At 43.8% G+C, this 20,007-nt stretch overlaps 1 protein-coding gene across 1 annotated transcript in view; it reads left to right on the forward strand.

Annotated features, from left to right (window-relative positions):
* SAMD12 (sterile alpha motif domain containing 12) overlaps positions 1–20,007 on the forward strand; it is a 1,313,302-nt gene that overhangs the window by 441,703 nt on the left and 851,592 nt on the right. Inside the window, exon 3 of the mRNA XM_085605063.1 lies at positions 12,757–12,886. Within this exon, the coding sequence (XP_085461189.1) occupies positions 12,757–12,886 (130 nt within the window). The remainder of the gene's footprint in view (positions 1–12,756; positions 12,887–20,007) is intronic.

Below are 20,007 nucleotides of genomic sequence, written 5' to 3' on the forward strand. Positions count from 1 at the left end.
AGCCAAAACCAGGAACGAGCTACCAGTCAACATCAGACGCTCCCCAACCCTCCACACGTTCAGGAAGGACCTCAAGACCTGGCTCTTCAACTGGCCCGGAGCTGTTCTTCCCCCCCCCCCCCCCCAGCGCCTTGAGACCCTCCCGGGTGAGTAGTGCGCTCTATAAATCACTGATTGATTGATTGACTGCCGCTGCTGACTGCTTTGTGGATGCTACAGCAGGCATTGACTGTGATGCAGGCAGGCGGAGGGAACCATTTAATATCTGCAGCTGTAACAGTGATTTTGTCACATTCTCTGAGTTCTTCGAGCAGCCATGCCTCAGTGTAGAGTACGCTCTGCAAAGTCATCAGATGCTTGGCTCTACAAAGCTTACTTCCACATAATGTGCTCCGTCGCACAATTAGCGGGTGCAAGTGGGCGGAACAGGAGTAAACATGGAAATGTAGGACTTGCAAAGATTTCTTCCATGCCTGATGCTGGAGATGGTTGCGGATCAGGGAAAATAGATATCAGAATGAACCGTGGGAGGAAGCCTAGGATGCGAGGATGTCCAGCTGGTATTTCATGCTTAATTAAGCAGATCATTAATCATTACCTGTATTGTTGTTGGACTCCAAGATGATCATTGAAGCCAGTTGGCAAAGCGCGCGAGTAATTCTTATTATAAGTTATCTGGTGCAAGAAAAACATTAACTATAATAATTGCAATGTCAAAGGAACTCTGCATTTAATTGAACTCAACAATGATGGTAAAATGATATAACTGAAAAAATTTACAGAAGGTATATTGTGTGTGAGTCAATGTACTTGACTTCTTAGAATGTTTCATGTATATAAGATAGACGTGCAAGTTTCTACATGCACATAGCATCTAGTATGCCAAGGCAGTGTATTGTTACAAGACACCAAACCTTTAGTAATGGCACCTTTGCACAGCTAAGTGTACCAGAGGCGCTTGTAAATCAGTGTCTAAGACATTCCTGTCAGTAACTTAATGGTAGTAGTTGCAACCTCTGTAAATGTCATTTGGGAACAAAGTTTACATCTGAGCATATGCGATAACAGTACCCCTTCACCCCAAAGGGCTGATTAGCTCAACCAATATGTCTAAGTAATTAGCAACTTACAAAAATGGATGTAACGTGGAGATTATCTTTGAATGGTAACTACACACGTAATGATCAAATCTTGCTTCCATTTTTAATATTTAATATAAGTTACTTTATTTTTTTTTCAAAAATGAAACGGCAGTCATCAAGTCTTGCAATGAGATCGTGTGACCCAGTAGTTTGTTTTGACTTAACATGGAATTGGTAGACTCCCTTCACCTATTTTTTATTTGTTTGGGGCAATGAGTAAAATATGAATGATTTTCCTGAAACAGATTAACCTTTTCACACATTATGAGTGTACCTGTCCACATATAACATGAGATTTTACAAGGTTGAGATTTGAATGGACCTCCCATTACAATTTAGTTAATATGTGTTAGAAACAGAGATACTGGTTGACAGGGATGTGAGCCCTGGTCAAGAAGCAAACATAGTCCTATGCAAACCCGAAGTTAACCTGAGCTCACCCCCTGGTAGCTTGGCATGGATCAGTTAGGCTTAATTTAGAGACAATGTGTAAAGTATTTCTGCAACACTTAACAGTAAAAATGTGAAACCACCACAAAAAAGGATCCCAGACCATGTTAGAAAAATAGAACTTAGTGTACTAAATAAAACCATACCAAAATGACAAAAATCTAATTAGTAGAACTGGAGATATTGAATTACAGAGTTTATAGTGAAAATAACGCCAAGAAGCATAAAGCGCTATTGGGAAAACATCAGATTCGCACGACCGAGACAAAGTTCAGGCCGACCATGACCGAGCGCAGGCCAGCTATATGGACCCAGTTAGGCCTGCTGAAGAAAGTACCTTAAATCCTGGTTGCGGAGCTTTAAATGGATCCGCATTAAAGATGTGCTGCGCAGCTGAAGCGATGCATTGGTTTCGAGATGTGGCAAAGCTGCGGTGCTAGGTCCTTTTGCATCGTCGTCGAGGACCCCGTCGACGGGGTTTGTGATGCAAACTCCTAGTGTCGAGGATCCAGCTGGCAATGAATCTGCTCCGATGAGCTGTGAGGCTGAGATGTGGAGTCTGTCGTCGTCGAGGCTGCCGTTGACTTGAGATGAGAGGGCCTGGACCAGAGATGCGCCGCGGTGTCGGCGATTCGTCTGTTCCAAAGACTGTGAGGGCAGCATGGGTCTTTGCGATGGGTCCAAATGCCATAGCAGCAGGGATCCATTGGTTCTGCTCAAGGATGCACCTCTCAGCCGAGGAGATTCGTCGGTTCTGCTTGGGATGCGCCGCTCAGTAGAGGTGATGCGTCGGTTCCTCTGGCAAGCATTTTATCCTAATTCCAAGGGTCCAGGACTCGGGTGGTGTTAGAAATGGGGTTTCTGGTTGACTAAGGTAAGCCAGACAGAGCCCACCACTCTAGTCATGGTAAGTCAGATTCACAACTATGATAATCTGTGCTCACCCTCTGGTAGCTTAGCACGGAGCAGTCAGGCTTATCTGAAAAGGCAATGTGTAAATTGTTTGTGCAACACACACATGAACACACACACACCCGCACCCAATGAACACAACACAAAAATAGACTCCTCACAGAATTATATAATAATAGTTGTCTATATTGTACATACCACAAGACCAAAACGACATGAATAACATACATATTGCAATTAATGCAGAATTGAAATGTCACATTAGACCTCTCCCAGCTCAGAAAGACTATCATTATGCAGATGAATACAGATGTATCCCCTGTCACACCCAACCCTTCCTGTGTTGTGGCTGTCTAGAAAGAATGCACAAAGTGTAACGGTAACCCAGCCAAGGCGTCTATTGAAGACATGCTGCAAAGCACAAAGAGTCATAAGCTCAGAAAAAAGGCCTACTTTCTAAGAGGGGCATTTTCTAAAATAGTAATGTAAAATCCAACTAAGCCCACCCCCCATCACCCCCCACCTCTTCTCTCCCGCCCCACCACCCCTGTCCGGTAGCAGCTGCTACTGGTACATGAATCAAAAATACTTTAAATGCATGTTTTGGTATGTCTAGATTAGCAGTTTGTATGTTTTAGGAATTTCTGTTTTGCTGAGTTACTTTGTCCAAAGGCTTTCTTTACCAATGATCAAACCTATGGGAACTGAAGCTTTTTGCAGTTGTTAATATTAAAAGATTCAACAGTATATGGAGTATTACTTCAAAGGTTGCCATGCTTTAGTCCAAAAAAAGAAGGGGGGGTTAGGCCTAAGTGGCGGATGGTTATAGTTAAGGGTTTGGGGAAGAAAGTAGAGTAAAAACGTCAAGGTGGCAATAGTTGCGTATTAGTTTAATAGTAATCCAACTGATCCATTTATCCTAATGGTAGTGCTGTTCAGAGACATTTCTGAAGAATGCATAACATCTGATACATAACAGAACTGTTTCATATCTGATCTTGTGTTACTCCACTGTTTTGCACCTGATGCAAACCATAACTGCACATAGTTTGTGATGCATAAGCACTTTAACATAACAGTTTATATAAATTAACTCCTCCGCCTGGATCACCAACTGCGCCAACAAAGTCACTCCACTGAAATCTACAAAAGCCAACAAAACCTCAAAACAAGCAGCTGGTACACCCCTGAGCTGTGGACCCCCCAAGCACAACTGCTACCAACTGGAGAAGCATTAGCGCGTCATGAAAAACTCAGATGACAGAGCCGCTCACAAAACAGCCCTCAGCATCTATCACCCGCACATCAAGAAAGCCAAGAAAGCAGCCATCACTGCCTGGAACAACACCGTGGTCAACCACACTAAGAAACTCTTCAAGATAGTCAAGGAATTCACCGACCTAATAGCCACAGAGAACACCATCCACCCCTCCCCAGAACTCTGCGACACTCTCTGAGACCACTTCCACAGCAAGATCACCATCGTCTACAACAATTTCGACCTCCAACCCACCACCCTGAACCAAAACCATCTACTGGACACCTCTCAATCAGGATTCAGTGGCAACCAAAGCACTGAGACTGGGCTGATTGCTGCCACAGGTGACATCAGGACTCTCCTTGACCACAGAGAAACTGTGGCCCTGTTCCTCCTCCATCTCTCTGCAGCGTTTGACGTCATCTCCCACAACACCCTCATCAACAGACTCCACAACATTGGCATACAATAAGATGCCCTCAAGCTTATCGCTTCCTTCCTTACAGGATGCACACACAGTATCCGGCTGCCTCCTTCCCCTCCGCACCCAAGAACACCATTTGAGGCGTTCCCCAAGGATCATCACTCAGCCCCACCTTATTCAACACCCACATGACCGCTCAGGCAGATGTGGTCAGACCCTGTGGCCTTAACATAATCTCCTACGCCGACTATACTCAACTTAGCCTCTCGCTCACTGAGTTCCCCACCAATGGCAAACCAACTTCTCCAACGCCATGAAAAACGTAGCTATCTGGATGAGAGACAACTGCCTCAGACTGAACTCTGACAGGAGTACTGATCTTCAGGAACAACACCTCCGCTTGGGACCAGAGCTGGAGGTCAGCTGAACCTAGACCAACTCCATCACCAACAAGCCATGCATGCAACCTAGGGATCATCCTTGACAGCCAACTGACCATGAAATGACAAGTCAAGGCAGTCACCTCCCCACGCCTCCACACTCTTCTCATGATCCGCAGAGTCTTCAGAAAGATCCCTATCAACAACTGAAAGACAGTCACTCAGGCCCTCTTCACCAGCCGCCTCGACTACGGCGATTATCTCTACACCAACATCTCCACCCAGCTCCACAGAAGACTCCAAACCATACAGAACGCAGCAGCCAGACTCATCCTGGACCTTCCCAAATGGTCACACATTACCCCCACCTCAGAAACCTCCACTGGCTTCACATCTAGAAGAGATGCCAGTTCAAGATCTTCATGCACGCCTACAAGGCCCGCCATGATCAAAGACCATCCTACATTAACCATCGACTGAAATTCCATCAACCCTGCAGATTCCTGAGTTCCAACTCACTCGCCCTCGCCCACACCCCCGCATACATCACAGCTGTAGTGGTGGCCACTCCTTCTCCTACATCACCGCCAAGACCTGGAACGACCTGCCCCTCCACCTCCGAACATCACCCTACCTAGCAGACTTCAGGAAGAGACTTGAGACTTGGCTTTTCAAAGGAGACATGGCATCCTCAGCGCCTAGATACCCCTAGGGGTAGCAGTGCTGTGCTTTACAAATGCTATTGATTAATTGACAGATATTGATTGAACTATTCCTTGGACCCATTTTGCTTACATAGTTTCTGTCTTCCTTTTATATTGGGTAATTTTGATAATTGTATTATCATCATCATCATAAAACTTTATTCAATCTTAAAACAAAAACATCATAAAAGTACAGTTCATCATCATACCCCGGCTTCTAATAAAAATGACAGTACATAAGTTTAAATTTACAGCCTAAGCAAATAACATTTTTATCACTCTGCATAAAGAATATTTAATACTTAAAGATAAAACCAAGAGTGCTTGCTGTTTATCCCCCCCACGGGACTGCATGCCTTTCATAATAAAATACAGAGAGCATCTTACCCAGACCTGCCCTTCCATGCAATACAGTACCACTTTACATCAACCCTTCGCTCGTAATGTGTGCTGCCAGGGGGGAGGGGGGGGGGAATATACTGCTAAGCAGTACAACCTTTATAACACAGTTTCATCACTTGGGTGCTTAAAATGTCTAAGAAGCAAATTTCCTCTTCCTTATGCAAGCCCACAAGAAGCTAGCTATTGAAAAGCTTATTTGCGGGTTGCTACGTTTTTAAAGAAAGCTAAGAGCCACTCTACATTTTCTAAAATTGTGTTGTCTTAAAATTGGTGAAATATATCTTGCTCTTCCTGCTTTATATAAGTCACAAAAAAATTATATGGAGTTCTGATTGCTCTGATCTGCCATCAAAAGGGCACGCGGTCATTTCTGTAGGGTTAAATCTTCCTGCGGGATAACCCACCATCAAAGGGATGAAGTTCATACGAAAACTTACTAGGATAAATCTCTGCTGTAAGTTCTGAATTTCCTCTAAGTAACAATAATATCCCTCAGCTATAGGCTGGAGATGACGGTATAACCTTACTATTGATTTATCTTGGTTTGCTTCCAATCTATCATGCGCCACCTTTGCTAGCATTTTGCTTTTATTTATTTCTTTGATAATAGGAGGCATGCACTGGGGTTTCTAAACAAGTCCTCTAGGCCCAATGAGTTCAGAGTTGACCTTACATAATGGATCCATTCTATTTTGTGTGCATTGTCTAATTGTAGCCAATTATTTATGATGGATTGGGTCAGTGTGCTGCTGTATCTCTTCTCCAAATTAAGTGCCATAATAATTTTGGGGCAAGCCTTACTGTGTCACCGGCATAGGGTAGTCCCACTTCTGCATGACAGTTCAAATTAGAGCAAGATGCAGGGAGGGATAACAGCCGTTTTAAAAATCTGTCCACAAGATTCTCCAACTGCTTTATAGGGGGCCACCCCACACATCCCGGCTCCATAGGTAGCGGCTGAGATTGTCTTAGCTTTGTATATCCTTTTTACGATTTTTATGGGTTTGTGCCCAGTTTCTTAGTGAATTTGGCGATGGCTGCCATACTACTTTCCATCACCAGCGCTCTATTTTTCACCATGTTAGCCCATGTATGACCTTTGTCAAATGAGACCGCCAAATAGGAAGATGTGTCTACTACCTCTAATCTGCGGGCCCCTATATGAAAGGATGGGACTTTCCCACGCCCTGTTGGACCTGCTATCAATTTGAAGGATTTAAATTCATTGACCTTTAGATCCAGGGATGTTATAAAGGTTGCATAGGCCATTATCATACATTGCAAGGCCCTGCCTGTTATGGCAACTATAACTGCTTTTTTGGCATAGGCCAATAATGGTAGGGTAAAGGAGCCAAATCTCGGGACATCTGGTGTTGAAACTGCCAGTGCTGCCTCAACCCAGTTTGTGTATTTTGAGAACAGAAATGGGGCCAGGACGCATCCTTGTCTAACCCCACTTGATATTCGGAACGAGCGTGTGCATTTCCCTTCTTTGCCATATCGTACACATTGGGAATACAACTGGCGGATGAATGTTAGTGTTGGCGGGTCAATCCCCACAGTCTCCATTATCTCCCTGAGTTTGCAGTGTCTGACGTAGTCAAATGCTGCGGTTAGATCCATGAAGTCCATGCAGATTTTTTCACCTATCGCCCTGGTGTATTTATCTATAATTAGGCTCAGGTTCAGGCATTGATTTATCGTGCCCCTCCCCTTCTGAAAACTGTATTGGGCCGGAATCAATATATTCTTCTCCTGAGCCCATTCTTCCAGCCTATGTAACAATAACCGTCCCATTCATTTTGAGGTGTGTCTAACAGGGAGAGAGGTCTGTAATTACGCTGCTCATTTTTGTCACCTTTTTTGTAGATTGGTATAATTATGCTTGTACCCCATGAGGCCAAGGAGCCTACCTTGGTTATCGCCTTAAATACTTACTGAAATAAGGGGGCCCATAAATCTTGATCTTCCATGAATAAATCAATTAGGACCCCTTCTGGTACTGGAGTCTTTGCCTTACTACACTTACCCAGCCCCTTTATTATTTCTTCGACAGCGAAGATGAGAGACTCTGTACAGCCGGGGAATGAGGCTGGTTAATTGGGCAAATTTCATTAGATCCGAAGGTCTTCTCAAAATGGGTCACCCACACATCCTCACCTACATGGGAATCCAAACTTGGGTCCTTAGCCACTTTAAAATAGGGATTATTTACCACCCCCCAGAAGTCCATGCTATTTTTAATGGATGCTGCCTGTTCTAGCTATTCCCATGCCCCATCTTTCAGAGCTGTTTCCCTTTGTTTCCTTGCTTCTCTGTATACCTTGCGCAGCAACTTTATCCTCCCGTGGTCTCTGGGTACAACGATCAGGGCTTCGTGGAGATCCTTTAAGATTGGGAGCAGGCTCGATCAAACCAACTCCTTACCTGGGCCCTATTTGCAGTTTTACTACAAGTCAGGGCATCTTTCACTCCCTCCAATAATTTTGCAAAATCCAGAATGAGCTAGTCATCGGGGAAATTTACATCCAGACAATTTTGTATGTACGCCATATTCTTGGATACTATTTGTGGGATTATTTTTTCTGTGTCAATTCTTTCCCATTTTAGTTGATATCCATACTTTCTTACCAAGGCCGGTTTCTCTAAATTTGTATTTGCCTATCCCGGAGGGGTCCTACTGCCATGGATAAGGAGAGGGTGGCATGATCGCTAAAACTTGTAAAGGTTGACTCAACTTGTGTCAACTTTCTACCAACAGATTCTGATGATGGTACGAAATCAATGATTGATTCGTACTCGTTACGTGTGAAAGTCTTTATGAATTCTCCAGACGATATGTCAATTCTATTTCTTATGTCAGGAGTGACACATGATTTGAGCCTGTTGTGTGTCTGCTGAAAGTAGGTGCTTGTTGGTGATATGGCAACTTTTGAGATTGCCCCAGTGGTCAGAATTCGACTTTTTGTGAAGCCCTCTGCATGAGTAAGATGCCCATAAATAGTTTTTTAGTTGGAAGACCCTGCACAGTTGTAAGGGTCGTGACTTTTCTGAATTCCTCTTGTGGGAGGAATGATTCCACACTGTGGACCCTCCTCTTGTGTGCGATGCATACTTGTAACTGAGGGTTGAATATCTATGGAAGCCCAGGAACTTGGCTCCACACCAAATACTCGAAAAATAATTTCCTTGGAGTTCTTCATATAAATATATATTTAAAGTGAACAGTGTTATTTTTATTTGTTCTTTCCTTATCTGCTAATGCATTGTCATCGATTGTCAGGTGGACTTCTCACCATGACTGAAGACAGATGAAAACAATTACGCCCCAAAAAATATCTTCCAGGCTGTTCAAATCTACTCTTTCTCTATTCTTTGTCCCACTCAACACTGCTTCCCCCTGCCTCCCACCCCCTTTTCAGGCCAAAACCACAAAAATCATTCCACACTTAAATGCCGAGAAATCACAGCATGAAATCGATGCCCCTAAATAGTTTGTTAGTTTTAGTTGAAGACAGTGCAAACATTGCAAGGATTGTAGAGGTGTGTGTCCATTTGCCTACTATTCAAAGTAGTCTTTCTGCACAGTTTAGCATTTTCCGTTGCCTGTTCAGTATTTATCATTGCCACCTAAAACCAGACTTCCACAGTGATCCAGAGTCGCAATGAGGGCCGCTCAAGCTGAGACATTCGGCCCTCAAGGTTGAGGTGCAGTTTACCCAACAAATACATGTAAAAATTGTACGTTTAAAAGGCAGTATTTGTCTGTTCCTCGGAGAAAGGAGAGGAATCAAATAGAAACCCCAGCATGTTATCCTTCTTGACTTTATGAAACCCTGTACCTGCAACAGAGAAAGTATCACATTTCCGTCAAGTTTATTGACCTTATGGCATGAAGCTACCAGCATCAGTTTGCTCTTATTGGTGTTATGTGGCAACCAGTTGTGAATCACGTCCAGTTGTCTGTTTAGGTCAACTGAGTTCTCAACAAAATAGTCATACAGGAGTAAAAACCAGCACTAAGAATGCCCCCTCTCCCCACCCCCTCCTGCCTGCACCAACTCAAGCAATGGCGGGGACTAGATTTTAAAAAGAACCAGAGCAGAAATAATCCTGTGCCACCCCGGAGTTTACCAGAGAAGCTCCTACCAGCAATTCATGACACTTCAATTGTGTCAATTCCATTCATTCCATGTTTGTTTTTGGTTCAGAAGCATAATATAATGCAACAATAAACCTATAACGTTCAAGAGCACATATGCAATCGTCATAATGTTGACACCATGTCAGTTTATAAAGTCTGCAATGTATCAACCAATTAAAGTGCCACTGCAATCAATGCAATATATAAACCTTCATCACACTCCGTTAAAATATTTGGACATACAGTTCTATAGTTTCTCTGGACCCAAGAGCCCTACTTCCACCCTCCACATCTAATGTACACACATTTGCACCTGGATTACCTGAGGCATGTTTCAAACCTATGTATTTTACACAATACTCTCTAGTATAGGTTTATATTCATTGATCTAAATCTTCGTGCACTCATTAAATTCATTATTAGGTGGTCTACATATGATAACAGCAGCATACATTGATAACAAAAAGACAAGCTCTGTTTGATTGTATCTGATATCACTCTCCAGTACAATTATTTTTTTCTAATTGTTTAATACCAAGTTAAAAAAAGAGAAAGTGTGCAGACATTTCTTGCAGCTCCAGGCCACATGGTCAGATGGTAGACAATGTTAATCTAGCATTATTTCACACCAAGACCTGCTTTTGTAACTATAGAAAGTAAATGTAATTGCAGTTTTGTAATCATACTTCCTTTTTCTGCACAAGGGGATAATATTTAAACATAGCTTCATTCTCACAGGTTTAGATAAGGACCAGGGAGGGGTGGCTGTCCTGATTTTGTTGGATCTGTCGGCATTCTTCGACATGGTCCATCATGGGGTGCTGATGAACCGGTTGTCGAGGGCGGGGGTGGAAGGCACTGTCTGGAGCCTTCTGAAATCTTTTTTGGCTGACAGAATCCAGACAGTAGAGCTGGGGTCTGATAAGTCCAAACCCTTTGCCCTCCCTTGCGGGGTACCACAGGGCTCTTCTTTGAGCCCCACGCTTTTCAACTTTAATGTCAGCCCGTTGGCAGCATTGATAAGATCTTTTGGCCTGCAACTCACCTCCTATGCAGATGACTCACAAATCATGTTATCAATACAGCGAGGGTCTCAAGTGGATATGGCCGCGAGGTGCCATGATTGCCTAAAAGACATTGCGGGCTGGATGGCCTCAAACTGCCTCAAATTGAATGCAGGGCAGACCGAGGTCATGATATTCGGGAACAATCCTAACATCTGGACTCCGGATATGTGGCCTGATGCACTGGGGAAGCCACCAGTCCCCACATGCAAGGCAAAGAATTTGGGCGTGATCATGGACCAGAAACTGGATTTTGGGGAGCAGGTTAGTGGAGTGGTTGCGACATGCTTCCATATCCTCAGGATATTGAGAAAAATTAAATTTTCTCTTCCAGCCGATGGTTTTAGGTTAGCAGTCTCAGCCCTTATTCTGTCGCGTTTGGACTACTGTAAAAGTCTGTACCTGAACCTGAAAAAAAAACATCTGTACAGATTACAGATGGTTCAAAATGCGGCGGCGAGACTGCTAACAGGCATTCCGAGGTTTGCCTCTGTACGAGAGGGACTCCGGCAATTGCACTGGCTGCCGGTATCCAGACGAGCTGAATTTAAGGCGCTATGCATGGGTTTCAAAGCATTGAAGGGCGTTGGCCCAGAGTTATTGAATAGGTGCTTCGATTGGTATGTGCCCAGGCGAGCTCTGCGCTCCTCCGAAAGCAAACTAATGGCGGTGCCCCGAATAAAAAAGGCCAGTTGGGGAGGAAATACCTTTTCCTATGGTGCCGCGAAAGCTTGGAACAGCCTGTCGGCACATATCAGGAAGGCCGAGGAGCTCCTCTCTTTTAGAAAGGGGCTGAAGACTTGGTTATTTAGGGATTGAGCCCCTCGTTCTCCAGGGAGTCAGTGTGCAGCGCCAGGACACCCTTGGGTAGAAGTGCGCTTTATAAGCTCCTTATAATAATAATAATAATAATATCTCTGTGAATCAGATCATAAGGAAGTTTTTGAACTATACAAATGAATTTTCATTGCCCGCCTACCATTTTGACCAACAGAGTAATCAGAATCTTATCATTGATGGTATCAAAACAGGCCAATGTATCTAATTGGGGCAGCAGAGCTATTTGTCCCCTGTCAACTAGACTTAGCAGCTGCTCTCTCTAATTCAGCAATGGTCCATATCACCCAAGAAAACTAATTTCAAGATGGAGGAAGAGGTGGGCTGTAACCAGCTTTTTCACGCTCCTTGCCGTCAGAGAGACGCTAGTGATGGGTCAATAGCTGGTCAGGTTAGTGACATCCAAGGTTGATTTATTTAGGAGGCATCTTATGCATGCTGATTTTTAAGGCACTCTGGATGTTTTTTTTTCTTTGGGGACTGATGATCTCACTGATCGGTGCAGACAAGGATGAAGCCAGCTTTTTTAACAGATCTTATGAGCAGAGATCACTTGGACAATTTTCATGTAAATTTGGTCAGTCGAAGCCTTGACTTTCTCAGGTGAAACCTGCCTCATTGTGAAAGCAGGGTTGCTCCCTTAGAGATGCGACTGGGCTATGAATTCATTCCTGATATGCAGTGGGAGTGAACAGTAATGTTGATCATGTCATCCCATATACAAGCACCTACCACCAAAGTTGAGTAAATAATAACAGAAAAAAAACAAATGGCGACTGGGGTCAACAAATAAAGCATAATGAGTTGATAAGAATTAGAATTAAGGGCAAGGAGGAGTGGCTTTGAGCTCATGGTCAAAGGTGGAAAACAACAACTATAGTTAGTTGTCAAAGGGAAGAGTGTTGCTTTGGGGAGTGAGGTACTGATCAAAAATGGAAAATATGATGGACTGCAAATGTGCTTATTTACTAACGAGCGATGCATGTATTGAACTACTGTAATATGTATACTAGATCAGTTTTTACTCTTTTTCTTCCAGCCAAACATTGTTAAACTTACAAAACCGGTGGCTCTGTGGACACAGCAGGATGTCTGCAAATGGCTGAAGAAACATTGTCCAAACCAGTATCAGATCTACAGTGAATCTTTCAAGCAGCATGACATAACTGGTAAAGTATGATACATATGATTATTTTTTGCTATAATGTAAACACTTTTATACAAAACCTTTAAAACATTGCATCATTGCAGCAGTATCTATTCATAACTGATAGCAACCTTCCAGTAGAGACTAGTTTCACTTCAGTGATATGTTTATTTGTATTTTAAGGTGGTAGGTTGTCCTTGTATTTTGATGTTATACTAAATACACAACACAATATAATAAGTGAGGCATCCCTTTCTTATTGTCTTATTTAGTGGTGCAGGAGGAGTTTTTCCAGTAATTAAAAATGTAATTTAGAGAGGAGCATTTTAAAATTGATAATTTTTCACTATTTCGGCAGTCCCTACGCTGACTCTGCATAGGAACGAGGATAGAATTTATTTTTAAATATCTCACTCGTAAAGTGATGCATGGACAGGGCCCTGATTGCCTATCATTACTTGAAGTCTTCACATTAAAGATGGCTGCCTTTTGGAAACACAGGGTTAGTATCTGGGCCACAGTTTGTTTTGTGCAACAGCTTGTCTATCTTCTTCAGGGAAGTAATATTTTATATGGCATTTGAACACTAAATTCTTTCAATACGTGTTAGCATAATAACCAGATTATAGGGTCTCTCTCCTGCAGATTAGTACGGGCATTTGGAAGTTAGTCGGAAAGCTTCTGACGTTGTCTAATTAACAAAGTTACAAGAACACTGCTAGACATATTAATCGATAATGTTGTATTGGGTAAGAATGTAACTGAACACTGTCTGAAGCTCTAATGAGCATCTGCAGAATTTTGAATGTGACGAGAGAAGTACCTCTGTGTTCAGATTTTAAAATAAAATATTGGACTACAAACATAGGTAGAAATGGAGATACTTGTGTTTTGAAATAAAACCTCGAACTGATTCGCAAAGATCCTGTAAAAAAACAGACACCTAGAGACAGTACATTCCCCTTCCGATCTGGCTGGTTTACGGACTTTCAGGAGATTCACAAAAATCTCCTAGAGTTAGTATGGAATTCTGTGGATGTAACCGAGTTCTGTTCTCACTCGGATTCCTCCATAGTAATGTTTGAGGATTGTCTACAAGGTGTCAAATGTGTAGTAGTACATATGCAGTTTTGAATTTTTTTTTCCTCTGCTTAGAAACTATTATTTCCAGGTGTGGCAGGCACTTCCGTATGAAATATGGGGGTGCTGTTAGTCTTTCTCATCCCGAAGAACACTTACCACCACCGTTTATAGAAGCAGATGTACATGTTTCCAAGGTGATAATGGCATCTTGACTCTGGAGGTGTCCCCCCCCCCCCCCACTCGATGGTGACACCATTGTCCCTGTTCCTAGCCTAATACTTATTGCTATGAATACTGCAACACTAGCCAATTTTCTCTGGTTGCAAAGGAAATTTGTGGATGTACCATTTTCAAGTTAATTCCAATTACAGATTAAATTGTGTAGCCACTTAAGTGCAACGCATGTATTGTTCTTGTGTGTCACATTTACAGGAGCTCATCCATGTGTCGAGAAAGGTGTTTTCACTGAAGATGCACAGGGCCTGTTAATCAAATGCTACTAGTGGGCCTGTAGAACTGATTGTGCCTCCCACATGAGTAGCCCTGCAAACCTGTCTCAGACCTGCCACTGCTGTGTCCGTGTGTGCAGTTTCAAACTGCCATTTCAACCTTGTAAGTACACCCACTTCCCATGCCCAAACCTTCCCTTTTACTACATGTAAGGCACCCGCAAGTCAGGCCCAAGGCAGCCCCAGTGACAGGGTGTAGTATATTTAATAGGTAGGACATGTACTGGTGTGTTTTACATGTCCTAATAGTGAAATACTGCTAATTTCATTTTTCACTATTGCAAGGCCTATCTCTCCCATAGGGTAACATGGGGATTGCCGTGAAACATCTTTTACATGTAATATCCCATTGGGGGCAGATAGAGATTTGGAGTTTGGGGTCTCTGAACTCATAATTTAAAAATACATCTTTTGGTAATATTGGTTTTTAAATTGCGTGTTTGAAAAGGCCACTTTTAGAAAGTGGCCATTTTCTTGCTTAACCATTCTATGCCTCTGCCTGTCTGTAGAATCCATCCTTGGACTGGCTGGCTGTTGAGCTCTTGTGCATTCACTCTAGGCAGTCACACAAAGGAGGCTGAGGTGTGCCTTGCATATCCTGATGTGCCATCACCAGGCTGATGGGCCTCCCTGAGCTAGAATGGTGGGAGTTGTTGTCACAGACACCTGAATAGGGCTGTACCTGGCCTCACACAAAGCTGTCTCTACCCCTCTGTAGTGTGTTTTGAGCCAAGTCAGGAAAAGGCAGGGATTTGTGCACTACAAAGACTTTCCTTTGAAGTTGCCTAGTTTAAAGGCAGAAAGGGATATAAGTATTGGACCTCTGACACCCCAAAATCTCAGCACTTCTGGACTAAGGACAATCTGCCAGGAAGAAGAGCTGGATTGATGTCAGGAGATATTGCCACTTTGCTGGGTGCTTTGCTGGACTGGCCTGCTGCTGCTGATTCTGTGCTGGGAGTGAACAAACTGGACTTTGCTTTCTGAAACCTGATTCCAAGGTTCTCCAAGGGCTTGTGCGTGTTTGCTTCCTGTTAAGAAGTCTCAGGGCCATCAAAGACTTCACCTGCGTCTTGCTAACAGCACCTGGACTCCTTCGCTGGGAGTCCTGATTGCCAAGTGGTGCCAACTCCAGGCCTGGGCTCTTGGAATCATGTGACTGGTGCTACAACTCAAGAAAAGCAACATCGACTCCGTTATCGAGGCTGCTGCCTGCACCGGAGCTGAGGGCACTGCTCTTGAAGTGCACGACCCACTGCCCTGACTTGCACTGCAGACCCAACCTCTCCGACAACAGCGATTCACACCGATGGCGTGCTGCTGCATGCACCAGAGCCAAGGGCACTGCTCGCGAAGAGTACGATGCACCACTCCGACTTAAACCCCAGCCCTGATGCCTATCAACACCAGCGCCTCGACCTCATCATCACAGAGTCGATAACCGACGTGGGTGACCTCCCGAATCATAAACACTGCATCATCATAAGGAAGTGATGCATCGCTGCCGACGCCGCCTCACCTCCCCTGCCTAGCAGTAAGGAACTGACGCCTCACCTCCCCATGGCAGAAAGCAACCAACGCCACACCGGCCCAGCGACGCCTCAACTCCCCGATGTTGTGCAACGTCTTTGTTTTCATTGTTTTCAAGATACTGTTACTGGGGGTCCGTGTGACTCTGTAGCCAGCCTGCGCTTGTTGTGGTCGGCGCCAAACTGTTGGATTGTCATGACGTCGAGATAGCCCTGGTTTGAGCTATTGTTTTCTAGGAGTCATATTTTTACAGTAATCTTTTTAAAAGTGATATCTCGATTTATGTATGTTGGATTTTAATCCTCATGGTCTTGTTTGATAAATATTGGCTCTTTTTCTAAACTGGTGTGGACTCCATTTGTAGTGTTTTCACTGTTATTGTGTGTGTATGTACAAATGCTTTACACATTGCCTCTGAGATAAGCTTGAGATAAGCCTGACTGCTTGTGCCAAGCTACCGAGGGGGTGAGCAGTGGTTATCTTAGCTGTGTGACTCCTTCACCCCCCACACTGTAATAACTCCACCATTTGTAGAGCTTTGTTGCTTTATAGCTAGGTTACATAATGAACAAATACTAATTTTTGCACCAAACTTGAAGTCAGTATTATTGTGAAAATACTTTTAATCATGGGTATATATCCTTCACCGACTTACAAGAAAATATTGTTTTCCTCTTTGTAGAGGAAATTGCATATGCTATAGGCACGATTGGTTTCAGCCTGTTGACATTAATTGCTTTCAAAACAAGGCATTCATTTGCATACTTGTGACACTTCCTGTCAGCCTGTGCTTCTCAAAGAATTACATTTTTCATGTGATATCCCACAATACTAGAAACGATTTGCTGGTGGTTTTCGAAATTACTTCTGGCAGAAATATTCAGCGTCTAAAAAAACTTTGCTTCACTGACAAACTTTTAATTAGTACATGAGGTTTAAATATTTTTGTTGAAATTTACAAGCTGTTGGTCTGCGGAAGAAAACATGGGAAATAGTTCAGCGCTGAAAGTGCTTATTTATACCTTGGTACTATGCTTTTAAAGGATTGAGAGTTTTTTTTGGGGGGGGGGATTTCAAAGTATTTTATAAAATTTTACAGACAGGTAAGAACGCTTTTCCGTTACAGGGTATCAGCCCAACTTGGCTGTTGTTGCAATGGTTACAGGTAGATGGTATACATGTTTGGCTGCACCCCTTTTCAGTGTCTTGCTAGGAGATTAAGGGCAGCTGAAACAGAAAGAGAGAGAATAGAAAAGAGAGGGAGGAGATAGTGTACAAGAAGAGTACTTTAGCTCTGGGCCTAGTCTGGGCTTGTGATGTTTTTGTTTTTTATGCAGTTTTAAAGTGCGTACACTCTAAAGCTCTACAGAATAAACAAGGTTTTTGCACTGGCATAACGAAACTCGTGGGGGCCTCCCTGCAAGGGAAGTGGAGGGGCCCCCTCCGGGCTCAATCAGGAGCTCTGCAGCCCGAGTGCTGTGCTAAGGGGGCCCCCTGGAGCTTGCCCCCCCCCCCGCACCGCAGGGGCTGCGGGGGCCTGTGTTACGCCCCTGGGTTTTTGGAGAGGAAAGCTTATATTACTTATTAAAATCATATAGTAATACAATTTCCTTTATATCTTCCTATTCAGCGGTAGCTGACGTCTTTCATTTGCAAACTCTAACTTTTGACTCCCAGGGTTGAAGGGTGAACGAACCTGTACACTTTATGATTGCCGCATACAATTCTGATCTTTGTCTGGGCAAATTATAACCTTCACAAATTGTCTTATTACCAAAAGGTGAAAGAAGCACAGGTAAATGTGTTCAGAACACAATTTAGCTTATGTTCCTACAGTCAGAAAGAAAGCACAACACGTGTTTTGTAACACAAGATTTCCAGTAGAAAATACTTGTAAAATTCTAACTTGGTATGACCAATTTGCAGATATTTTTTTCAGGTGTTTAATTTAATATTCCGTGTTTTTACTTGATTTTTGTAAAATGAGCAAGTGGTAAACACAAATCACAGAGGGCAGTTCATTAATTTGGTAAATGCAGTGATTTCTTTTTTATGACATTTTTTATTGGGGGTTTTCAAACATGCATCACATTCATAGTTGAACATCTTGTATACAATGCCATTCGAGAATCAGCCACGATTTAGATTCACGTTCAATCCCCCCACACCAACACAACAGTTCCATCAGCCCTTCCCCCTTTGAGGCAGTACATAGTGTTGGGAACGTGGTTGTTGTCATGAGCAGTCACGAGCGGAGTTCTGTGTTCCAGCTCGTGACTGACTCGTGACGGGGGGAAGAATGTTTGGCTTCAAAATATGGTGGAAGGTTGGGAATGAGCTCTGGGGAGTTGTGACATTATTCCTGACTTGACCTGATTGCATACAGACGTGTATTAAACTTCACGTCCAACTTCATCTACTTGGTCCGTGTTTTTCTTTCCTATGGATGCCTGCACCTCCAACACATAGTGTCTTTAAGGTTCATCCTGCTTGAGTGCTCTGATGTAGGGTGTTAGGAGATAGGCAGGCCTTCGTGTATTGTGAAAGGGACCAGATTCCTCAAGCCCCCTGCAGACTCCCGGGATATCCTCAGCTGTGCGGAGGGTCCCCTTGTAAGGCTAATGTAGGTGATTACATGGGTGACGTTATGTGAGTTTCGGATTTGGAATTTGTGAAGCTATCTAATGTTGTGTCCCAGACTTGGGCTGCTAATGGTGCCCGCACCCCATAGAAGTAGCCTCCCCTCACAGCTCGCCCACTTCTTCACCTCTCTTCTCCATGTTGTTATTCGGAGCCCTCTCGGTGCCTTCTAGTGCCTTGCGATTTCCCGCTTGGCCAGGATGAACGCCAGATCTTGAAATTTGCTTGTAATCTTAGTTTGAGATGTGTGTGGAAACCATCCTAATAGGCAATGGCCCTGGGTGTTAGGAACCTCTTTCTCTATGACAGTTGCAAAAGTAGTCGTAACTTCCTCCTAGAAAGCACCAAGCGAGGGGCATGTCCAAATCATATGTAAAAAGTGTGCTCCTTGTTCTCCGCATCTAGGGCAAGCTGCATCAGCCGTATGGAAATATCTCATAATACGCCCTGGGGTTAAGTGCGATCTGTGGAGGACCTAATAATTGATAACCATAAAGCGTGCATTTCTAGATACCTTTGGGGTTCTCTCTAGGATAGTGTCCCAGTGTTTAGCCTTAATAGGGGTTCCCAGGTCTTCCTCCCATCGTAAGCACAGGTGCTCTAGCGGGCGCCGAGGATCTCCCCATATGGCTCTATACAAGCACAAGACCGACTTTATCGTGCCCACAGAGAGAGACATATAGTGGCAGCTCATAAGTGCGCTTGGTTCAGAGGGACCGGTGCCCCAATGTTTCTGCAGCACCATCGTAATTGTCTTGTGGAGGAGTAAGTGGCCTTGCGGTAACTCAAATTCCGCCTGGGATTCCTCAAATGGGTGCATTTCAGAGTCTCTAAACAGATCTCCCATTCTCATTGTCCCATCCTCCACCATGCGAGCCAGTACCCCCCCCCCGCATCCACCATGAGATATCTCTTGCAGCATAGTGAGGGGAATATCAGGGGAATATGGAACTTTGCGATGTGTTTCTGTAGGCAACGGTTCCAACATCGAGCGATCACCTGAAGTTCCTATGTGTCACCGCTTTTGGCATGTTGTATCATAAAGAACACCTTGTTAGGATCTGCGAGGGGCAGCGCAAATGGGTTCTAGGGTCTGACCGGGTCCTTTCTGCTCACCATCCATTGTACTAACCATTGAAGTTGGGCCGCTATGTAGTACGCCTCAAAGTCTGGGTCTGCCAGCCCCCCAGTTGTCGTTGAGCACTACATTGTGGACAAAGCCACCCGTCTGCGGCTTACACCCCTAAGAAGGTATTTATTAGGGAGTTGAGGCCTTTGAATAGTCCAGACTGGAAGTGTGCTGAAAAAGTACAGAAGGTGAAGCACTGCCACCATCTTAAGCAGAGCTATTCGGCCTGCCACTGAAAGTGGTAAGGCATTC

The sequence above is a fragment of the Triturus cristatus genome, chromosome 5_1 (assembly GCF_964204655.1).
Source record: "Triturus cristatus chromosome 5_1, aTriCri1.1, whole genome shotgun sequence".
NCBI classification, from domain to species: domain Eukaryota; kingdom Metazoa; phylum Chordata; class Amphibia; order Caudata; family Salamandridae; genus Triturus; species Triturus cristatus.